This window comes from Oncorhynchus keta, chromosome 36 (genome assembly GCF_023373465.1).
Source record: "Oncorhynchus keta strain PuntledgeMale-10-30-2019 chromosome 36, Oket_V2, whole genome shotgun sequence".
Lineage (NCBI taxonomy): Eukaryota > Metazoa > Chordata > Actinopteri > Salmoniformes > Salmonidae > Oncorhynchus > Oncorhynchus keta.
The window spans coordinates 20,895,908-20,917,659 of record NC_068456.1 but is presented as its reverse complement, the minus strand read 5'-3'; the positions used below and the strand labels follow the sequence as shown (position 1 = coordinate 20,917,659).

At 45.8% G+C, this 21,752-nt stretch overlaps 1 protein-coding gene across 4 annotated transcripts in view; it reads left to right on the top strand.

The window, feature by feature from the left end:
* The first annotated feature begins 3,428 nt into the window (after positions 1-3,428).
* LOC118369789 (ankyrin-3-like) overlaps positions 3,429-21,752 on the top strand; it is a 137,368-nt gene continuing 119,044 nt past the window's right edge. For 3 of the 4 annotated variants that reach the window (XM_052498654.1, XM_035754489.2, XM_052498653.1), the window contains exon 1: positions 3,430-3,892. In XM_052498654.1, the coding sequence (XP_052354614.1) occupies positions 3,773-3,892 (120 nt within the window). In that variant the 5' untranslated portion in view covers positions 3,430-3,772. Of the gene's footprint in view, positions 3,893-21,752 lie in introns of all 4 variants that reach the window. The other variant, XM_052498652.1, reaches the window with a different exon arrangement.

The window sequence follows — 21,752 nt, the reverse complement described above, 5'->3', positions numbered from 1 at the left end:
CAAGGTTTTCATTGTATGGATGATATTTTTTTCTCCATTGAGAAACATTTTATTTTGAGGCAGGATTTTTAGGAATGGCAGTTGGTTGTCTTGTGATTTCCAAAATGCAACCCCCAACTAGTGTTGTTACCTTTCCACCAGCCTCCCCGAGCAACACCATTGGTCCTCACCTAGCAACAACATGATGATTTGACACCCCCTGATGCATGATGGGGAGTGAGGGCCCCGCCCCTGAAACTGGTGTCTGCATTGTTGTTTAAAAATAAAATAATTTTAAAGGGATGAAAGAAAAATAGATTTCACGCTCATATCGTTACATGGCTGGTGTCTGGAGAATAAACCTGTTCTGTGTCCCATGTGTGAGGCAGCTCTTTCCTTGACAAGAAAGAGGAGTGATCCTTTTCTCTCTCTTCTACTCATCCTTTCGAATACACATACGGTCACACACACAAAGCAGAGGCAGAAACTGCCAGGCATGCGCCGGCGCAAGACCCATGCAGCTACTCAGGTGCTGAAGCACAGACAGAGAAAACAAAGATGGCCGTTCCTTTTCCACGTTGCCATGTTTGACGTGAGCAACGGACGTGAAAAACATTGTAAATAAGATGTGACTGTACTCACTCACTCACTCTTTTTTATCCCTGAAAAATCTAACCCATTCTATTGTCGTTTCTTACACTACTCTGGATATCCTCCTCTTTTATTCCTTTTCTCTCCCTCCCTCTTCCTCTCGGTATTTTTAAACAAAGAGCCATTCGATTTGGTGAAACAAATGGCCCCCTGATACCATTTGACCCCTCCATCAAAATGTCACTGGCCTCAGATGAAATAATGACCACAGTATAGAGAACGAGAATCTCAGCTATTTTATAAGCACATTTGATTAACTGATGTAGTTAACTGCTTTCATCAATTTGTTTTCCTCTCAGCATTACCATTTGTATGTAGGTTTTCTCTCAGCATTAGTATGTCAGTTTCCTCTTAGCATTAGTATGTCAGTTTCCTCTCAGAATTAGCATATTTTGTCCGTTTCCTCTCAGCATTAGCATTGTTATGTCAGTTTCTTCTCAGCATTAACATTAGTATGTCAGTTTCCTCTCAGCATATGTATCAGTTTCCACTTAGCATTAGCATTAGTATGTCCGGTTTCCTCTCAACAGTAGCATTAGTAAGTCAGTTTCCTCTTAGCATTAGTATGTCAGTTTCCTCTTAGCATTAGTATGTCAGTTTCCTCTCAAAATTTGTATATCAATTTCCTTTCAGCATTAGTATGTCAGTTTCCTCTCAGCATTAGCATTATTATGTCCATTTCCTCTCATTATTAGTATGTCAGTTTCCTCTCAGCATTGGCATTATTATGTCCGTTTCCTTTCAGCATTAGCATTATTGTCAGTTTCCTTTCAGCATTAGCATTAGTATATCAGTTTCCTTTCAGCATTATCATGTCAGTTTCCTCTCAGCATTATTATGTCCATTTCCTCTCAGCATTAGTTTGTCAGTTTCCTCTCAGCATTAGCATTACACGGAACCCAAACCGGCTGCATGCATGCGCCATCGTGCATACATTTATTTTGTCCCCCCACACAAAATGCGATCACGACATGCAGGTTAAAATATCAAAACAAACTCTGAACCAATTACATTAATTTGGGGACAGGGCGAAAAGCATTAAACATTTATGGCAATTTAGCTAGCTCGCTTGCACTTGCTAGCTAATTTGTCCTATTTAGCTAGCTTGCTGTTGCTAGCTAATTTGTCCTGGGATATAAACATTGAGTTGTTATTTTACCTGAAATGCACAAGGTCCTCTACTCCGACAATTAATCCACACATAAAACAGCCAACCAAATCGTTTCTAGTCATCTCTCCTCCTTCCAGGTTTTTTCTTTTCTGAACTTATATGATGATTGGCATCTAAACCTTCATAGTATTACCACGACGACCGACAACAGAGTTCATTGTTAAATCACCCACGTGGGTATAACCGATGATGAGATGGCACGTGAATATCTGCTTCTATAAACCAATAGGGAGATGGGAGAGGCAGAACTTGCACAGCGATCTGTGTCACAAATAGAACTGACTTCTATTTTAGCGCAGACCAGTGTGGGTGCAATAATTGAATAATATAGATTTCTACATTTAATTTGCAATGCTCACACACGCGACATGAGCATTGTAGTCAGGGTGTTAGAGTGTCAGTTTCCTCTCAGCATTAGCATTAGTATGTCAGTTTCCTCTCAGCGTTAGCATTAGTATGTCAGTTTCCTCTCAGCATTAGTATTGGTATTTCAGTTTCCTCTCAGAATTATTATGTCAGTTTCCTCTCAGCATTAGCATTAGTATGTCAGTTTCCTCTCAGCATTAGTGTGTCAGTTTCCTCTCAGCATTAGTATGTCAGTTTCTTCTCAGCATTAGCATTAGTATGTCAGTTTCCTCTCAGCATTAGCATTAGTATGTCAGTTTCCTCTCAGCATTAGTCTGTCAGTTTCCTCTCAGCATTAGTCTGTCAGTTTCCTCTCAGCATTAGTATGTCAGTTTCCTCTCAGAATTAGTATTAGTATGTCAGTTTCCTCTCAACATTAGCATTATTGTGTCAGTACTCAGCAGGACCTTTTCTAGTTTTTTTCATAATGTATGACCCAATGGAAGTTGTCATTCTTTAATAGACACAGTCAGCAATTAGTATTCCAAAGTTATAGGATCAGCCGTCTGTTGTACATTAACAGATTTTATAGAAAAAAAGGATGGATAGGTATTTTGCCTCTTCCCTTCCCACCTGTGTGAGAGTGTGTGAGAGAGATACAGAAAATTACCATCAGCACCATCCAACCTCCCCCTTCAGTCCGTCCTCTACACTTTCTCCCCTATCCCATCTCTCACTTGGGCACTTCCAGCTGGTGGGTGGGGAGAAGTACACACACACACACACACACACACACACACACACACACACACACACACACACACACACACACACACACACACACACACACACACACACACACACACACACACACACACACACACACACACACACACACACACACACACACACACACACACACACACACACACACACACACACACACACACACACACACACACACACACACACACACACACACACACACACACACACACACACACACACACACACACACACACACACACACACACACACACACACACACACACACACACACACACACACACACACACACACACACACACACACACACACACACACACACACACACACACACACACACACACACACTTATAGCCGTACGATCCCTCACATTCCCTCTATCCCCCCCGCCCTTCCTACCCCAGCTGGCTCCCTCACACCATTCATACACACAGACACTCACTTACACTCTCTTTCTCTCTCTCACACACACACACACATACACACACACACACACAGACAGATCCACGCGGAGCACCGGCCCAGGTACCGCCATGGACCAGGAGGGGAACCTGAAGAGGACGGCTAGAAACAGAGCGTGGTTACCGTAGTAACCGTTTCTCTTCTCTCCACCTCTGTGCCTGGTGATGCTCGTGGCTCTCTTGCTCCTGGATTCTACACTGACTGAGGTTGACACAGAAACAGGAGGAGACGTTTCCTCATCATTTCTCCTGCCTACCCTTATCCTCCGACACTCTCCTTGTCAGCAGGACGGAACTCTTTTTCCCTTTCCTTATCTTTTTCTCTGAGATCGTTGGCTTCCACTTCCCTGGGATTTCTACCGTTTTTTTGTATTCCGCCATGGCTCACGCAGCCTCCGCATTGAAGAAGAACCGGGACGTGGATGTCAATGCTATCGAGGATGAGAAAGAAAAGAAAAGGAGAATTAAGAAACTAGCGTCCCGGGAACAAAAGAGAAAGGTACTTTCACTGGAGCGAGACTCCCTGCTCAGCCACATCCCCATTGTGTTCATATGGGCAGCACACACACACACAGAATTCTCTCATGTCGTTAAGCTGCCATGCATTCAATGTAGTGTGTGTGCGCTCGCGTGCACGTAACCTTGTTGAATTTCACCTGTTAGTTAAGCATCAGCCTGGGGCCTTGTTCGTGGTGCGTAGTGGTAAGGTCGTACTTGGCATCTGGCACTTATGCTGTCTAACACTATTGTCTAATCTACAGCTAAACACGGGCTCCCCCAAATACTACAGCATCACCGCCACTGTTATACTTCAAAATCAGCATCTCTCAGTGTGCGGATTCAAAAGCCTTGATCTTACAGCTTTTCAAATGGACAGGGGTATGGTACTGATCCAAACTACTCCTGGTTCATTAGTGATCCAAAGAGTTCTGTACTGTTCCTGGCATGTGGTTATGTTGTGGTCCAGTCGAGAGCATCTGTGTGCAGCTGGATACACAGACGTCCATATATAATGCATATTTCTGTTATTTATTGATGGAAAAGCTTTCCATATGATGGAGGAGAATACATGTGGGTTACTGCTTGCTCTTTTATCTGCTATATGCACGTAGTTCTGGTTTTGCTGGACAAATAGGTTGAAGTCATAAATATCTAGAGAATGTCTTGCTGGACGTAAAGCATCCACTGCTTGATGTTTACTGGATGCAATTATTTCACCCATGAGATCTATTCAATAGAACTGACATTTATTGTCTTTGCTTCTATTTATGCACAATAGATTGTTATTTGACCCCATCATTGACATTGTATTTTTTACATCTATGAAAATATTATTTTTGAACAAAAACCTTAAAGGTGACTGATTTAATTTACTTGATTGTGTACATTATCTTTGTGCGTGTGTGTGTGTGTTCCTGGCGTCCATGAGGGATATTATTATTATTATTATTATTATAGAGACTCATATTTCATGTCGGGCTGAGGGAGCTCTTCTCCATTTATTGATTGCCTGCAAGTATAGCACGCTCCATTCAGATAATCAGTTTCCCCTTTCTCCTCTGAGCTGTGTCCTTCCTCCTGTCCTCATGCTTCTTCCTCCCTCCCTCTCTCACAAAGAAATGCACAGACACCTCACATGCTCCTTTTGTTGCTAGGTAGAAATGGAAATGTGTTTAATGCACATGTAATTTTATAATTGTATTTTAGTAATTTAGCAGACACTCTTATACAGTAGTGAGTGCAATACATTTTTCATTTTTTGTACTGGTCCCCTGTGAGAATCAAACCCACAACCCTGGCATTGTAAGCTCCATGCTCTACCAACTGAGACACAGAGGACCCTCATAACAAACACACAGGACCCTCATAACAAACGCACAGGACCCTCAAACCTTTGCTTTTCTACACTACAGTATTAGCCAGTCTTATCTCAGATCCTGTTCTATTCTACATTATAAACTGGTTGGTTTGAGCCCTGAATGCTGATTGGCTGACAGCCATGGTATATCAGACAGTATACCACGGGTATGACAAAACATGTATTTTTACTGCTCTGATTACATTGGTTACCAGTTTATAATCGCAATAAGGCACCTCAGGAGTTTGTGGTATATGGCCAATATACCATGGATAATAGCTGTATCCAGGCACTCTGCGTTGCGCCGTGCAATATAACCTTGCTTAGTTGTGGTTATATTGGCTATACCACACCCTCTTGTTCCTTATTGCTTAAGTACCTGATGGGCTTGGCTGAGCTTGGCCTGCATCATTTACTACTGTCTGGTGGCCCTCCAACAATACCTGATGGGAGAGAGAAAAAGAAGGAAAGAGTGGGGGAGAGAGAAAAAGAGAAGGAGCGAGAGAAAGATTAGGAGAGAGAGAAAGAAGTAGTGAGAGAGTTGGTGAGATAGATGAAAATTGCTGACTGAGGAGCCCGTCTGCCTCTCTTATCAGCCTTCACTCAGTGCTGTACGGGCCTAATGGAGTGGAGGTGTCTGGAGGATTGCTTTTGGCGGAGGGGACCACTAACCTTCCTCACCCCAGAAGGAGCTGCTGTGCATGGAGGTATAGTAGCCTGCCAGTGGAAAGAACACCTCCTACTGACACACAGTGAGGGGGATCAGGGGAGAGGTCAGGGTATTCAAGCCCAGAGCTGGCACTAGGAGCTAAGGAGGTAGGAGAGGGGTCACCGTTTCCTTATCATACAGGTTATCATACCACCTTTACTTAAATTGTTATTATCTCTGAGACATAGCAAAAAGCTTGCGGATTCCCTAAGAGCTTGGCTACAGCAACAGTAGTAAGAAGAGACTGCTGTAGGTGTTAGAGAGGAGAAGGAGAGGAGGAAGCAGTCTTGAGGGACGACTGGAGGCACTCATCCTCCTCTTACCAGACTAAGCATGTGTAGCTCACAAAATGGGAGTCTCCAATCCTCTCTATCTCTCTATCAGGAATCAAGGTAAGACCCAGATGCAGACTGTCAAAGTAACACTGCTTATTGTAGCAAACGGGGCAGGCAAAGACAGGTCAAGGCAGGCAGGGGTCGGAAATGCAGGGTAAGGAAAAGGTACAGGACGGCCGGCGGACTCAGGGTCAGGGACAGGCAGGGTTCAGTAATCCAGAGGTGGAGCAAAGGTACAGGACGGCAGACAGGCTCAGGGTCAGGACAGGCAAAGGTCAAAACCGGGAGGACTAGTAAAGAGAGGCTGTGAAACGATAGGTGCTGACAGGAAAAATGCTGGTAAGCTTGAACAAACAAGACGAACTGGCAACAAACAGACAGAGAACACATGTAAAAATACACAGGGGATAATTGGGAAGATGGGTGACATCTGGAGAGGGGTGGAGACAAGCACAAGGACAGGTGAAACCGATCAGGGCGTGACAGATTTCTTGAGTTATTTTAGATTAATTGAAACTATTTTCTGTCTACGGCGTCTCAAAATGGACAAAGTACTATTCAGTACAAACTGAAGCATGCTGATGCCTTTACTCGCACACATTTCTCTCTGTTCTGGAACAAGCGAAACAAAGGCAGAATGAGCATTCATTCCTCTCTGTCCCCCTCCCCCTCCCACAAGAGACTATAATATGTGTAGAGAGAGAGAATGGTCCATCCTTAACCCGCTATGGAGAATTGCTGTGTGTGTTGTGGCTGATCGAGGACCAGTCCCAGGGGGGCAATTGTGACCAAGAGAAAGCCCTCATCAGTCAAATGGGCAGGCCACTCATCAAACTGAAATGCTAAACTGAAACTGCCCCACAGGCACACAAACCTCTGTCCAGCACTGCTTTTCAGAAAGAGTCTACTGTGCTAGTGTACTTCAACAATTCTGGTTAAAACGAAGGAACCCCTTTATTTGATCTCATCATTGATTGCTTTTGTTCAGTTGCATTCAATATGCTGACACCTCCAAAGTCCTTCAGCCATTTCTTTACAGCGAACAGTAGACTGTTACCCATGGTCCTTGAAATGCTGTTCCTCAATCCTTCAATCTACAATACATCACCCTATTCTGCATATGGCTATCTATCTCACTGCAATATATTCCGTCTCCAAGGGGCCTGTGAGACGCTGTAATAGGGATCATTTTAATTATCGATCGAGCGGCTCAGTCGTCTGAGGGGTCCTGGAGAGCTGAGTGCTGGGGTGATTTACCAGTAAAGATGTAACTGGATCTACACCAGTGTGTTTGTCCTACTGGGATGGTACGCCATAACCCATGTATTCTCTGTGGTACACTCGAGATTGGAAGTGACTAGAATTGGTTCTGGTGTAGTGGAATAGAACACAGAATATTTTACCATAACAAATGGTCTATTGTGTGGCTTTCATGTTGTTATAAAAATCCGCCATGATCTGGGTCTTGCCTCGGAGATGGACAGTGAGAGAGAGGGAGAGCGCGATGTTACTAGGCCTTAAGGTCATTTGAAGGTGATTGGTGTCCTCTTCTTTCTTATTTTCTCTTCTCTCTGCTCCGTGGTACGTTGTTATTCTGTTTCTGCTGTCATCACTCTGTCTCGTAGAGGTTGTATTGAGTAGGAGATGCTGATGCTGTGTGCACATAAACTCTGGATCTCTGATGTAAGTCTGGTATGAGCTGTAGCAGATTTCTGTCTACACGAGAGAGCTTCAACTGCAAGATTCTCCATCTTGTCTTTTTTTCTTGTAATTTATTAAGACATCAGCTTCCTGACATTTTCTCTGAAGAGGGAAAATACAAACATGAAGTCTTGGCATAATCCTTTAATGATGTGCCCAGGGTCGGACATGATGTGCCCAGGGTCGGACATGATAGGGGCAAGAAAGGAGGGATGGCTGAGGAGATGAAAAGGCAGGACAGGAGAAGAATGGAAAGGTGAAAAGATTAGGAATGAGGAAGAGGTGAAGCAAAGAGAAGTACTGGTGCGGTAGTGAACTGAGGAGAGTAGAAAATGGGGTAGAGGAAATGACTAGAAATGGGGAGTAAAGAGCTGGAGGCAGGCATTAGGAGGGAGCTGCTGAAGTACCATAAGGATGTTCTGCATTTGAAGAGTTGAGCTCCCACACACCACACTCGCACGCACGCACGCACACGCACACACACACACACACACACACACACACACACACACACACACACACACACACACACACACACACACACACACACACACACACACACACACACACACACACACACACTCACACACATGAATTCAGTGATGAACCCCCATCAACAGTATCTACCAGCTAAACCCACCTCCCCCACAGCCTGTCTGCCTGCGCTTCCCGGCACGGGTCCCCCAGCCCCCCTTTCTCCACTCGCCCTGAAACCCCCTCTCGTCTTCTCTCTTACAAGGACTGTCCTCCATATGCACTCACTCATACACACACACACACACACACACACACACACACACACACACACACACACACACACACACACACACACACACATACAGAAAGTAAAATCCCAGATCTTGGGGCCATTCATCAGCACCCACCAACAATAGAAGCAGGGCATGTGCACCGATGCTTGTGTTGTAAGTTTCCCTTTCTTCCCCCGCCCCACCATCATCACAAGCATTAATCCCCCATGGTGCATCAAGGCCTCCTCCATCAGGCTGCTAAACATGCTGGCCCAGCCCCAAACACACAAATGCCCTCGACCATGCTCCCCCCATCGCCCTCACTCTCCAGCCAAACCCCTCCGCTCTATTGTGTGTGTGTGTGCGTGTGTGTGTGTGTGTGTGTGTGTGTGTGTGTGTGTGTGTGTGTGTGTGTGTGTGTGTGTGTGTGTGTGTGTGTGTGTGTGTGTGTGTGTGTGTGTGCGTGTGTGTCCGTGTCTATGTATGTGTGTACAGAACATGATAGTCCCATACCCTCACCTCTCTAATAACCCCTCCTGTTGTAGTTATACTGTCCCTCACACCAGTATTCTGACCCATGGGACACATTCTATGTGCCTGCATTGGTAGAGGCAACTCTATCCACCCCCTCCCCACACTACCTCCCTCCCCACACATACCCTATCCTCCCTCCCCACCAACACACCAACCTCCCTCCCCACACATACCCTATCCTCCCTCCCCACAAACACCCCACCCTATACTTCTCCCTCCCCACAAACACCCCACCCTATACTCCCTCCTCCCCACATACACCCTCCCCTCCCTCCCTCCCCACACACACCCTCCCTTCCCACACACACCCTACCCGACCCACCCCACACACCCTACCCCCCCCCACACTCACCATACCTTCCCTTCCCACACCCACCCTACCCTCCCTCCCTACACATACAATGCAGTGATAACCAACAAGTAATCTAACTAACAATTCCAAAACTACTGTCTTATACACAGTGTAAGGGGATAAAGAATATGTACATCAGGATATATGAATGAGTGATGGTACAGGGCAGCATACAGTAGATGGTATCGAGTACAGTATATACATATGAGATGAGTATGTAGACAAAGTAAACAAAGTGGAATAGTTAAAGTGGCTAGTGATACATGTATTACATAAGGATGCAGTCGATGATATAGAGTACAGTATATACGTATGCATATGAGATTAATAATGTAGGGTAAGTAACATTATATAAGGTAGCATTGTTTAAAGTGGCTAGTGATATATTTACATCATTTCCCATCAATTCCCATTATTAAAATGGCTGGAGTTGGGTCAGTGTCAATGACAGTGTGTTGGCAGCAGCCACTCAATGTTAGTGGTGGCTGTTTAACAGATAGAAGCTGTTTTTCAGTCTCTCGGTCCCAGCTTTGATGCACCTGTACTGACCTCGCCTTCTGGATGATAGTGGGGTGAACAGGCAGTGGCTCGGGTGGTTGATGTCCTTGATGATCTTTATGGCCTTCCTGTAACATCGGGTGGTGTAGGTGTCCTGGAGGGCAGGTAGTTTGCCCCCGGTGATGCGTTGTGCAGACCTTACTACCCTCTGGAGAGCCTTACGGTTGAGGGCGGAGCAGTTGCCGTACCAGGCGGTGATACAGCCCGCCAGGATGCTCTTGATTGTGCATCTGTAGAAGTTTGTGAATGCTTTTGGTGACAAGCCGAATTTCTTCAGCCTCCTGAGGTTGAAGAGGCGCTGCTGCGCCTTCTTCACGACGCTGTCAGTGTGAGTGGACCAATTCAGTTTGTCTGTAATGTGTATGCCGAGGAACTTAAAACTTGCTACCCTCTCTACTACTGTTCCATCGATGTGGATAGGGGGGTGTTCCCTCTGCTGTTTCCTGAAGTCCACAATCATCTCCTTAGTTTTGTTGACGTTGAGTGTGAGGTTATTTTCTTGACACCACACTCCGAGGGCCCTCACCTCCTCTCTGTAGGCCGTCTCGTCGTTGTTGGTAATCAAGCCTACCACTATTGTGTCGTCCGCAAACTTGATGATTGAGTTGGAGGCGTGCGTGGCCACGCAGTCGTGGGTGAACAGGGAGTACAGGAGAGGGTTCAGAACGCACCCTTGTGGGGCCCCCGTGTTGAGGATCAGTGGGGAGGAGATGTTGTTGCCTACCCTCACCACCTGGGGGCGGCCCGTCAGGAAGTCCAGTACCCAGTTGCACAGGGCGGGGTCGAGACCCAGGGTCTCGAGCTTGATGACGAGCTTGGAGGGTACTATGGTGTTGAATGCCGAGCTGTTGTCGATGAACAGCATTCTCACATAGGTATTCCTCTTGTCCAGGTGGGTTAGGGCAGTGTGCAGTGTGGTTGAGATTGCGTCGTCTGTGGACCTATTTGGGCGGTAAGCAAATTGGAGTGGGTCTAGGGTGTCAGGTAGGGTGGAGGTGATATGGTCCTTGACTAGTCTCTCAAAGCACTTCATGATGACGGAAGTGAGTGCTACGGGGCGGTAGTCGTTTAGCTCAGTTACCTTAGCTTTCTTGGGAACAGGAACAATGGTGGCCCTCTTGAAGCATGTGGGAACAGCAGACTGGTATAGGGATTGATTGAATATGTCCGTAAACACACCGGCCAGCTGGTCTGCGCATGCTCTGAGGGCGCGGCTGGGGATGCCGTCTGGGCCTGCAGCCCTGCGAGGGTTAACACGTTTAAATGTCTTACTCACCTCGGCTGCAGTGAAGGAGAGACCGCATGTTTTCGTTGCAGGCCGTGTCAGTGGCACTGTATTGTCCTCAAACCATCCCTCCCTCCCCACACACACCCTACCCTCCCTCCCTCCCTCCCCACACATACCCTACCTTCCCTCCCCACACACACCCTACCCTCCCTCCCCACACATACCCTACCTTTCCTCTCTCCCCACACACACCCTACCTTCCCTTCCCACATACACCCTACCTTCCCTCCCTCCCCACACACACCCTACCCTCTCTCCCCACACACACCCTACCCTCTCTCCCCACGCACACACCCTACCCTCTCTCCCCACACACACCCTACCTTCTCTCCCCACACACACCCTACCCTCTCTCCCCACACACACCCTACCCTCGCTCCCCAAACACACCCTACCCTCTCTCCCCACACACACCCTACCTTCCCTCCCCACACACACCCTACCCTCTCTCCCCACACACACCCTACCTTCCCTCCCCACACACACCCTACCTTCCCTTCCCACATACACCCTACCTTCCCTCCCCACACACACCCTACCCTCTCTCCCCACACACACCCTACCCTCTCTCCCCACACACACCCTACCCTCTCTCACTCCCCACACATACCGTACCTTCCCTCCCTCCCCACACATACCCTCCCAAAACACACCCTCCCTCCCCACACACACCCTACCCTCCCTCACCACACATACCCTACCTCCCTCCTCACACATACCCTACCTACCCTACCTTCCCTCCCTCCCTCCCCACACACACCCTACCCTCCCTCCCTCCCCACACACACCCTACCCCCATCTGGCCTCTGTCTACCTCAGCTTCATTTGTAGCTAACCACCTGCCAGTATCCCATCAGTAGCACTACTAAAGCAAGACTGTTTGTCTTGTAGGTTTTCCTTGACATATTTCATGCATAATTGGCTTCTCAATTGATCTGTTGTACCACAAGGCAGAGGGAGAAAAAAACAAAATTACACTCGCACCATAATACTTGACTAGCCGTCTGTGTTAGAGCCATGCAAGATGATGACGAAAATCCCTAAATATTTTCACTATCTTTTGTATCATTTGAACATTATTTAGACTCTAGACCTATATTTGATCATTTGACCTTGTGCTTCTAAAACCCTGGTTCTACCACCCACTCTTGGTGTCCTTGGTCACCAGAAAAGGCCTCTATTTGTGGGCAGAGTCAGCCAGTCGGAGCCTGACCCTGTGTCCTGACCGGGGCTGGAAATGGGTTGTGTTGAGGGCAGATCGATGATAATCATAGAACAGACACTCCTCCACAGTCAGCTCCCTCTGGGGGGGATCAGAGACTTTCATGCTTAGAGAAAAATGCATTCTGTCCTTCCAGCTACCTCCTTATCTATTACTCCCAGGTGTTTGTGTTGCACAACACTCAGGATGTCTCACACAATGGCATCCAATTCTTCAGTATTTATTTGGTTCGTTTGTGTTTCTATTTTACATATGAAGAGATTGCTTTTCAATTTGATTCTGTGATCCTAGTTCCTCCTAGCATTTGACAGCTTTAAATGTCCATCCTATTAATAGATGTTTATTTTTGTATCTATTTGTACCACCTTATTCGTTGGTCCTTGATAGTCATGTTGAATAGAGAGCTGGGTCCATTCTGCTTTACATCTATCATGCCCTGCTCTTCACCAGACTGCCTCAATTGATTGGACATTTTTAGGCTATATCATTACCTGGTTTTGAGTTTGTCTCAGACACAAACTTCTGTATTACTGCATGGACAAAAGCTGCCTTTTGTGGACGACAACCCCCTCAGGGAATAAATCATGTTTTCTCTTGGATACAATTGAGCATGGAATGGACAGAGTCTTTGTAGCGGAGTAATTTGATCCGGCATGGAAATTGTAACATTTCTAGAATATGTGTCACATGAGAGTACAGCGATAGGTGGAGAAAGAGAAAAGCAGTGGGTTTTGTTGATCAGCAGATAACACTGACCACAGAACTACACTGTGCTTTTCTGTGCTGTAGTGTAGAGTCCCTGGCCAATGCTCAGATTACAACGTTTAAACTTCTCATTCTGTTTTAATGAGCACCAATCTGGTTTTAGCACTTTTCCAGCAGCTACGCTTGTCTATGTTGTTTAGACCATAAAAATCATTGTGTTTCCTTATTTATTGACCTGTCGAAGGCTTTTGATACGGTTGACCACTTCTTACTTGTTCATAGATTGTCTGAAATAGGCCAAGATCAGGCATCGTGCAATTGGTTCTAGTGCTATCTGCTTTAAAACGTTTAGATTCACTCAGCACTGTGTTTTTTATCACTGGGGACAATTTTCATACACATCACTGCATTTTGCATAGTTCTGTTGGCTAGAAGTCTCTGACTAACATAAGGGCCCAGCATTTATCTGCTTTGTGTATATTAAGCAGTTCTTCAGAGAATCCCCCCACTACCTCAGCTCACCTATTAACTGGAAATCCAGACATTTTCAGTCCAACTCTCTGGACGAGCTGCTTCTGGAGGTCCTGCGGGTCCCCACTGACCCGGGGGAAAAAATGATTGAATAGACTTCAGGCCACCTTGAAATCAGACTCGCTGGTCTCCATTGGACAGTTTAGGTGGAGGTCAAAGGAGGTGATATGTGAGAGTTGTTTGTTTTGGTGAATCTTGTTGTATTTTCTGTATTGATATTCTTTATTGTATGCTCATGTTCACAGGGCTCCTTTGCAAATGAGACCCTGGTCTCGTTGGGGACCCACCCTGTATCAATAAAATAAAAAGGATTTACTGTTAGGGAAAGGTTGATTATGGCTTCAAGGTGGGAATGGTATTACCATGGTTGTGTATAAAGTGTTCTTCCTTATGTCATATATCAGTGAAATGAGCCTGTGGTGACTGCAGTGTCCTTACTATGCACACGCGCACACACTCATTCTCACAGTACAATGACCAGCGGGGCTGAACAAATTTAGACAGAGCCCCAGTCCAAGCCTCATCAGTTGTGTGGGAACAGCATCTGCCAGAGAGAGAGACAGAGAAAGCAAAGCACTCAGGCTAATTCATGTTTGATGCTGAATTATTCAATACCAGCACTTTCAACAGATGCTACAGAGCCTCTGGTCAACAGTCAGCGCTTATTGTTTGATGGTGTTGTATTTAAGAAGTGCAAAAACACAGTGAAATAGATGTGTGAAATGACTGTACAGAATCCTTTCTACAAAGTAATGACTGTTACTGAGTATTTACTAAGGAAGGGTATAGGTTAATCTTTTTTCTTTTATTTTCATTACAGTAGTTCAAAACAAAGTGCCTGTGTAGACTAGTTCTCTGGTCTCCATAGGCTTGATGGATGTTTGGTTCCTTTGGCTTTACAATGACCAGAATTTATATTTTGTCTTTGAGTTCAAATGCCCTCTGAGCTCACTGGTCTGTGTTAGGAATCAATCAATGATAGCAAGGGCAAGTATAGAGTGTGAAAAGAGGCAGAGGAACATGAAGGAAAATACTTGGCAAGAGAAAGGATAGAGAGGGGAGAAACAGATTAAATACAGAGAGGGGAGATGGATAAAGGAAGGGAACCAGGTTGATACAAGGAGAAGGTGAGTATTCAGTATTGGACACCCATACATATCTGAGGACATTGGGAGATGACATGGAAATCGGCCACTAGGGGCAGCAGTGAGTGCTGTTACCTTCAAGTAGGTTTCAGATTTGCTAGGGTGTTGGGGATGGCGGATGGGCGTACGCATTTGCCTCTGATTCCAAAGGTTGCCAGTTTAAATCCAGCAATATCACTTTTTTTAATATATATATATATTTCAGTGTGAGGAATATTTGAACCCTGGGCTCATTAATTTCCATTCTGTCCTGTACTCTTACATTTTATTTTCTGTTCCTCCCTCTGGTTATCTCTCCATTAGCCCACAAGTCTTAAAGGGGCACACACTCATTTAACATGAACATCACAGTTGTTAGACTGTATTGTGACTGCTATAGCTCTCCCATCATCAATGTACAGTAGCCTATATTGAGTGACACCCTGCTGTGAGAGAAACAACCGTAGGCTTGGATAACAGTCACTACTACTGTAAGTATGGATGTCGTTCATACAGTGAGATTTGAGTGAATGGACTCTGTCCGTGTCAGCTGTCAGCCATCTTGAGAGTGTGACGGCTCTTGACAAGCAAATGGCTGGGCCAGTAGCAAGGGTTGCAATTGAAGATGCTTTAATCATCTAGGTCCTTCTCAATTAAAACACTAACCAGGTTTCCAAGGGTAGAAGAAACACTATAGCCCTCGTGCTGCCAGGAGTTTCTTTTTGATCATTACTGTTGGCCTACTTTGTTGATTACATGAATTTCAAAATGGACCCTATTATTTCAGGGCAATAATTAAATAATGGCCTAAGATGTAAGATATGAAGGCTGAACTGAATGACGGGGTAATGATCCTCGTGCTCCATAAGTGCCAATGAAACTAGGAACGTTGTTAGCCAGAAGGCTGCCATTTTGAGCACTATGTGTCTGGGGGCTGCAAATGGCTGATTGTATGCGAGGGTGCTGCTGTGTGTATTTCCTATAGGAGACATTTGAAGGTGAGCTGCGATAGGGGTGGGGTAGAAAACAAGACGTGACCTGACAGATGAGTGTCTGTTTTTCTGACAGTGGCATTATGGTACCCATCTTGATTTAGCAATGATTGTTCAAATGTATGAATTATTGTCATTTCGTTTCCGAATGATGTAGATTTGGTGAGCAGACCCATATAGGCATATGAAGGACAAAAAAAACCTGATGTCAAACGATAGGCTTCATGTGCTTCAGCTGTACTATTGCATGCTTGGCTGGCTGTCTGTTATTAACATGTGAGGCAGTGTTTCATTATAGGCCATTACTCTTCCCTCTCTGCTGCGACCTTGCCAGTGTAACATGCTATAGCAGACAGAGCAGGCAATATGGAAGCACATACGCACACACACACGTACAGAGGCATCATACCCATAGAGGGCACCGGAGCATGTGCCCCCTCAGATTTGTGTGTGTGTGTGTGTGTGTGTGTGTGTGTGTGTGTGTGTGTGTGTGTGTGTGTGTGTGTGTGTGTGTGTGTGTGTGTGGCCTAGAATAAGGCTGTAACGTAAAAAAATGTGGAAAAAGTCAAGGGGTCTAAATATATATATATATATATATATATATATATATATATATATATATATATATATCTATATAGATAGATAGATAGATAGATAGATAGATAGATAGATAGATAGATAGATAGATAGATATTTTTATATTTACATATATAGTGCATTCGGAAAGTATTCAGACCCCTTGACTTTTTCCATATTTTGTTACGTTACAGCCTTATTCTAAAATTGATTAAATAAAACATTTTCCTCATCAATCTACATACAATACCCCATAATGACAAAGTGAAAACAGGTTTTGAATGTTTTAAACATTTTTATACCTTAATTACATAAGTATTCAGACCCTTTGGTATGAGACTCGAAATTGAGCTTAGGTGCATCCTGTTTTCATTGATCATCCTTGAGATGTTTCAGAAATTGCAGCCCAAATAAATGCTTCACAGAGTTCAAGTAACAGACATCTCAACATCAACATTTCAGAGGAGAATGCGTGAATCAGGTCTTCGTGGTCGAATTGCTGCAAAGAAACCACTACTAAAGGACACCAATAAGAAGAAGAGACTTGCTTGGACCAAGAAACACGAGCAATGGACATTAGACTGGTGGAAATCTGAACTTTTTTGCGATTTTTGGTTCCAACCGCAGTGTCTTTGTGAGATCCAGAGTAGGTGAACGGATGATCTCCGCATGTGTGGTTCCCACCGTGATGCATGAGCTGGTGTGATGGAGGTGTGATGATGTGGGGGTGCTTTGCTGGTGACACTGTCCATGATTTATTTAGAATTTAAGGCACACTTACCACAGAATTCTGCAGCTATATGCCATCCCATCTGGTTTGTGCTTAGTGGGACTATCATTTATTTTTCAACAGGATAATGACCTTTAACACACATCCAGACTGTGTAAGGGCTATTTGACCAAGAAGGAGAGTGATGGAATGCTGCATCAAATGACCTGGTCTCCACAATCACCTTACCTCAACCCAATTAAGATGGTTTGGGATGAGTTGGACCACAGAGTGAAGGAAAAGCAGCCAAAAAGTGCTCAGCATATGTGGGAACTCCTTCAAGTTTGTTGGAAAAGCATTCCAGGTGAATGGTTGAGAGAATGCCAAGAGTGTGCAAAGCTGTCATCAAGGCAAAGGGTGGCTACTTTGAAGAATCTCAAATATAAAATATATTTTGATTTGATTTGTTTAACGCTTTTTTCGTTACTACATTATTCCATATGTGTTATTTCATAGTTTTGATGTCTTCACTATTATTCTACAATGTAGAAAATTGTAAAAAATAAATAAAAACCATTGAATGAGTAGGTGTGTCCAAACCTTTGACTGGTAGTGTACATACAGTTTGTTTTTACATAATGATTATGGCTCTAGATTGCAGGAAAAAGCTGTTTGAGGCATTTGTAAAATGCAAAATTCTCCAACTTCCGGACCGGGGCCCAGCCACCCTCACGCACTTTGTGCTCCCTCAGATTTTTGGGTGCAACACACAACAGACACACACAGCTCAGCCTTGGCGACCAGTCAGTTCCCTGGGATGGATGAACTCTCCCAGGGTCATGTTGGGGCAATCTCTGCTCAAAGAGAGAGGGTGTAGCCTGTTGAGGATGTTACTCAGTCTCATAGACATACGGCAGGCAGTGATCCTAATAAATACTGTATGCAGTCTCACAGAACCGACCCATACTCTGGCTGAAGAATGGTACTTTCCACTCCTGTCTTATGCCATGCTCGAGACAAGCGAGTGACTGACGTCATCTAGTTAGCACCATTATTAGGCATAGGCTAGTCAGCAGCATGTGAGCCTCCGCTTTACTGTGGATCAGGTCCGCTTTGCATTGTCTGTCTGCAAAACAACAGCCAAACAAAACATTCAGGAGAGACTATATTCCTGTATCTCTGTATCGATTTGATCTCAAGTATCCTGAGCTAAACTTGGCACATTTGCAGAAACATTGAACACAAGGTGTACACAGATTAGGCAGACGGATGAAGCCAGCAGAAAGAGCATTAATAATGTGAGACAGGAAGATTCATCCTGACCAGGGCTGTTTCCATTGAAGCTGATGGTCTGTTACTGTCTGGCTGTGGAAGTGCTGTTCAACTCATTGGGTTTCTCTAACTAGATGGAATAGATTGTCGTTTTGGTCCATCCTCTTCAACATATCAGAGTGAAGCTTGGTAGCTTCTTGACCTGACAACCCCTTGACCTGTCGACCCCAGGAATTGTTTGTGTAGCTATGATGAGACATCACTGTTACCTCAATGGAGATTGACTGTAGCTGTCGTTTTTATTTTATTTTTTATTTAACCTTTATTTAACTAGGCAAGTCAGTTAAGAACAAATTCTTATTTTACAATGACGGCCTACCTCGGCCAAACCCGGAGGACACTGGGCCAATTGTGCGCTGCCCTATGGGACTCCCAATCACGGCCAGTTGTGATACAGCCCGGGATCAAACCAGGGCCTATAGTGACACCTCTAGCACTGAGATGCAGTGCCTTAGACTGCTGCGCCGCTCAGGAGCAGCCAACCAATCAAGGTCTTCTCATATACAGTATGTAAGACCTTTGTTCAAATCATGCTCAAAATAGCATAGGAATGGATCAAAATATATATCTCATGATATGCATATTTGTTATGAGGACAATGCTGATGGAATCCCTTAAAATATATCGTTAATTTTTTTTCTCTTCTTTTGCACACCAGTATTTCTACTTGCACATCCTCATCTGCACATCTTTCACTCCAGTGTTAGTGGTGAAATAATTACAATTTAGCATTATGGCCTATTTAATGCCTTACCTCCTTACTTCATTTTCACACACTGTATACAGATTTTCTATTGTGTTATTGACTGTATGTTTGTTTATTCCATGTGTAACTCTGTTGTTATTTTTGTCACACTGCTTTGCTTTACCTTGGCCAGGTTTGTAACGGCGTTTTTCGTTTGTTGAAAGAGAGTCGGACCGAAATGCAGCGTGGTGGTTACTCATGTCTTTAATGAAGAGATCGCGATACATGAAATAACTTATACAAATACAAAAAAACTAACGGAGAACGCCGTTACAGAATCACCCACCACACACGGACCGAGCAGCGTGTTAACAGGCAGCGACAGCATGAGCAGCGAAGGGAGGACGTTATGGACAGCAGAAGTATGGAGTATACTACGTGGGAAGAAATAGACAGGTGGGCGGTCGACCCAGAGAGAGTGCCGGCGCCCGCCTGGGATTTGCTGGAGCAGTGCGAAGAGGGCTATAGAAGAATGGAGTCGGCTGCCTTCGATACTGTGAACCATCAGATCCTCCTCTCCACCCTCTCCGAGTTGGGCATCTCCGGCGCGACCCACGCTTGGATTGCGTCCTACCTGACAGGTCGCTCCTACCAGGTGGCGTGGCGAGAATCTGTCTCCTCACCACGCGCTCTCACCACTGGTGTCCCCCAGGGCTCTGTTCTAGGCCCTCTCTTATTCTCGCTATACACCAAGTCACTTGGCTCTGTCATAACCTCACATGGTCTCTCCTATCATTGCTATGCAGACGACACACAATTAATCTTCTCCTTTCCCCTTCTGATGACCAGGTGGCGAATCGCATCTCTGCATGTCTGGCAGACATATCAGTGTGGATGACGGATCACCACCTCAAGCTGAACCTCAGCAAGACGGAGCTCCTCTTCCTCCCGGGGAAGGACTGCCCGTTCCATGATCTCGCCATCACGGTTGACAACTCCATTGTGTCCTCCTCCCAGAGCGCTAAGAACCTTGGGGTGATCCTGGACAACACCCTGACGTTCTCAACTAACATCAAGGCGGTGTCCCGTTCCTGTAGGTTCATGCTCTACAACATCCGCAGAGTACGACCCTGCCTCACACAGGAAGCGGCGCAGGTCCTAATCCAGGCACTTGTCATCTCCCGTCTTGATTACTGCAACTCGCTGTTGGCTGGGCTCCCTGCCTGTGCCATTAAACCCCTACAACTCATCCAGAACGCCGCAGCCCGTCTGGTGTTCAACCTTCCCAAGTTCTCTCACGTCACCCCGCTCCTCCGCTCTCTCCACTGGCTTCCAGTTGAAGCTCGCATCCGCTACAAGACCATGGTGCTCGCCTACGGAGCTGTGAGGGGAACGGCACCTCAGTACCTCCAGGCTCTGATCAGGCCCTACACCCAAACAAGGGCACTGCGTTCATCCACCTCTGGCCTGCTCGCCTCCCTACCACTGAGGAAGTACAGTTCCCGCTCAGCCCAGTCAAAACTGTTCGCTGCTCTGGCCCCCAATGGTGGAACAAACTCCCTCACGACGCCAGGACAGCGGAGTCAATCACCACCTTCCGGAGACACCTGAAACCCCACCTCTTCAAGGAATACCTAGGATAGGGTAAGTAAGGGTAAGTAATCCTTCTCACCCCCCTTCTCCCCCAACAAGATTTAGATGCAAGTGGCTGTTCCACTGGTTGTCATAAGGTGTATGCACCAATTTGTAAGTCGCTCTGGATAAGAGCGTCTGCTAAATGACTTAAATGTAAATGATGTAAATGAGTCGAAGAGAAAGACACGGCAGCGACAGCATGAGCAGCGAAGGGAGGATGAATTATTCCTAGAATGGACATGGGAAGACGTGTTGGATGGCAAAGGTTGTTACACTTGGGAGGAGATACTGGCCAGAAGAGATCGCCTCCCATGGGAACAGGTGGAGGCACTTAGGAGAGCAGAGGCAGCAGGAGATAGGAGCCGACGATACGAGGGAACACGGTTGGCAAGGAAGCCCGAAAAGCAGCCCAAAAAAATTATTGGGGGGGTGGCTTACAGGGAGTATGGCTATGCCAGGTAGGAGACCTGCGCAAACTCCCTGTGCTTACCGGGGGGCTAGAGAGACCGGGCAGGCACCGTGTTATGCTATGGAGCGCACGGTGTTTCCAGTGCGGATGCATAGCCCGGTGCGGTTCATACCAGCCCTTCGTATTGGGCGGGCTGGAGTGGGCATCGAGCCAGGTAAGGTTGGGCAGGCTCGGTGCTCAAGAGCTCCAGTGCGCCTTCACGGTCCGGTCTATCCAGAGCCACCTCCACACACCAGTTCTCCGGTAGCAGCTCCCCGCACCAGGCTTCCTGTGCGTGTCCTCACTCCAGTATCAC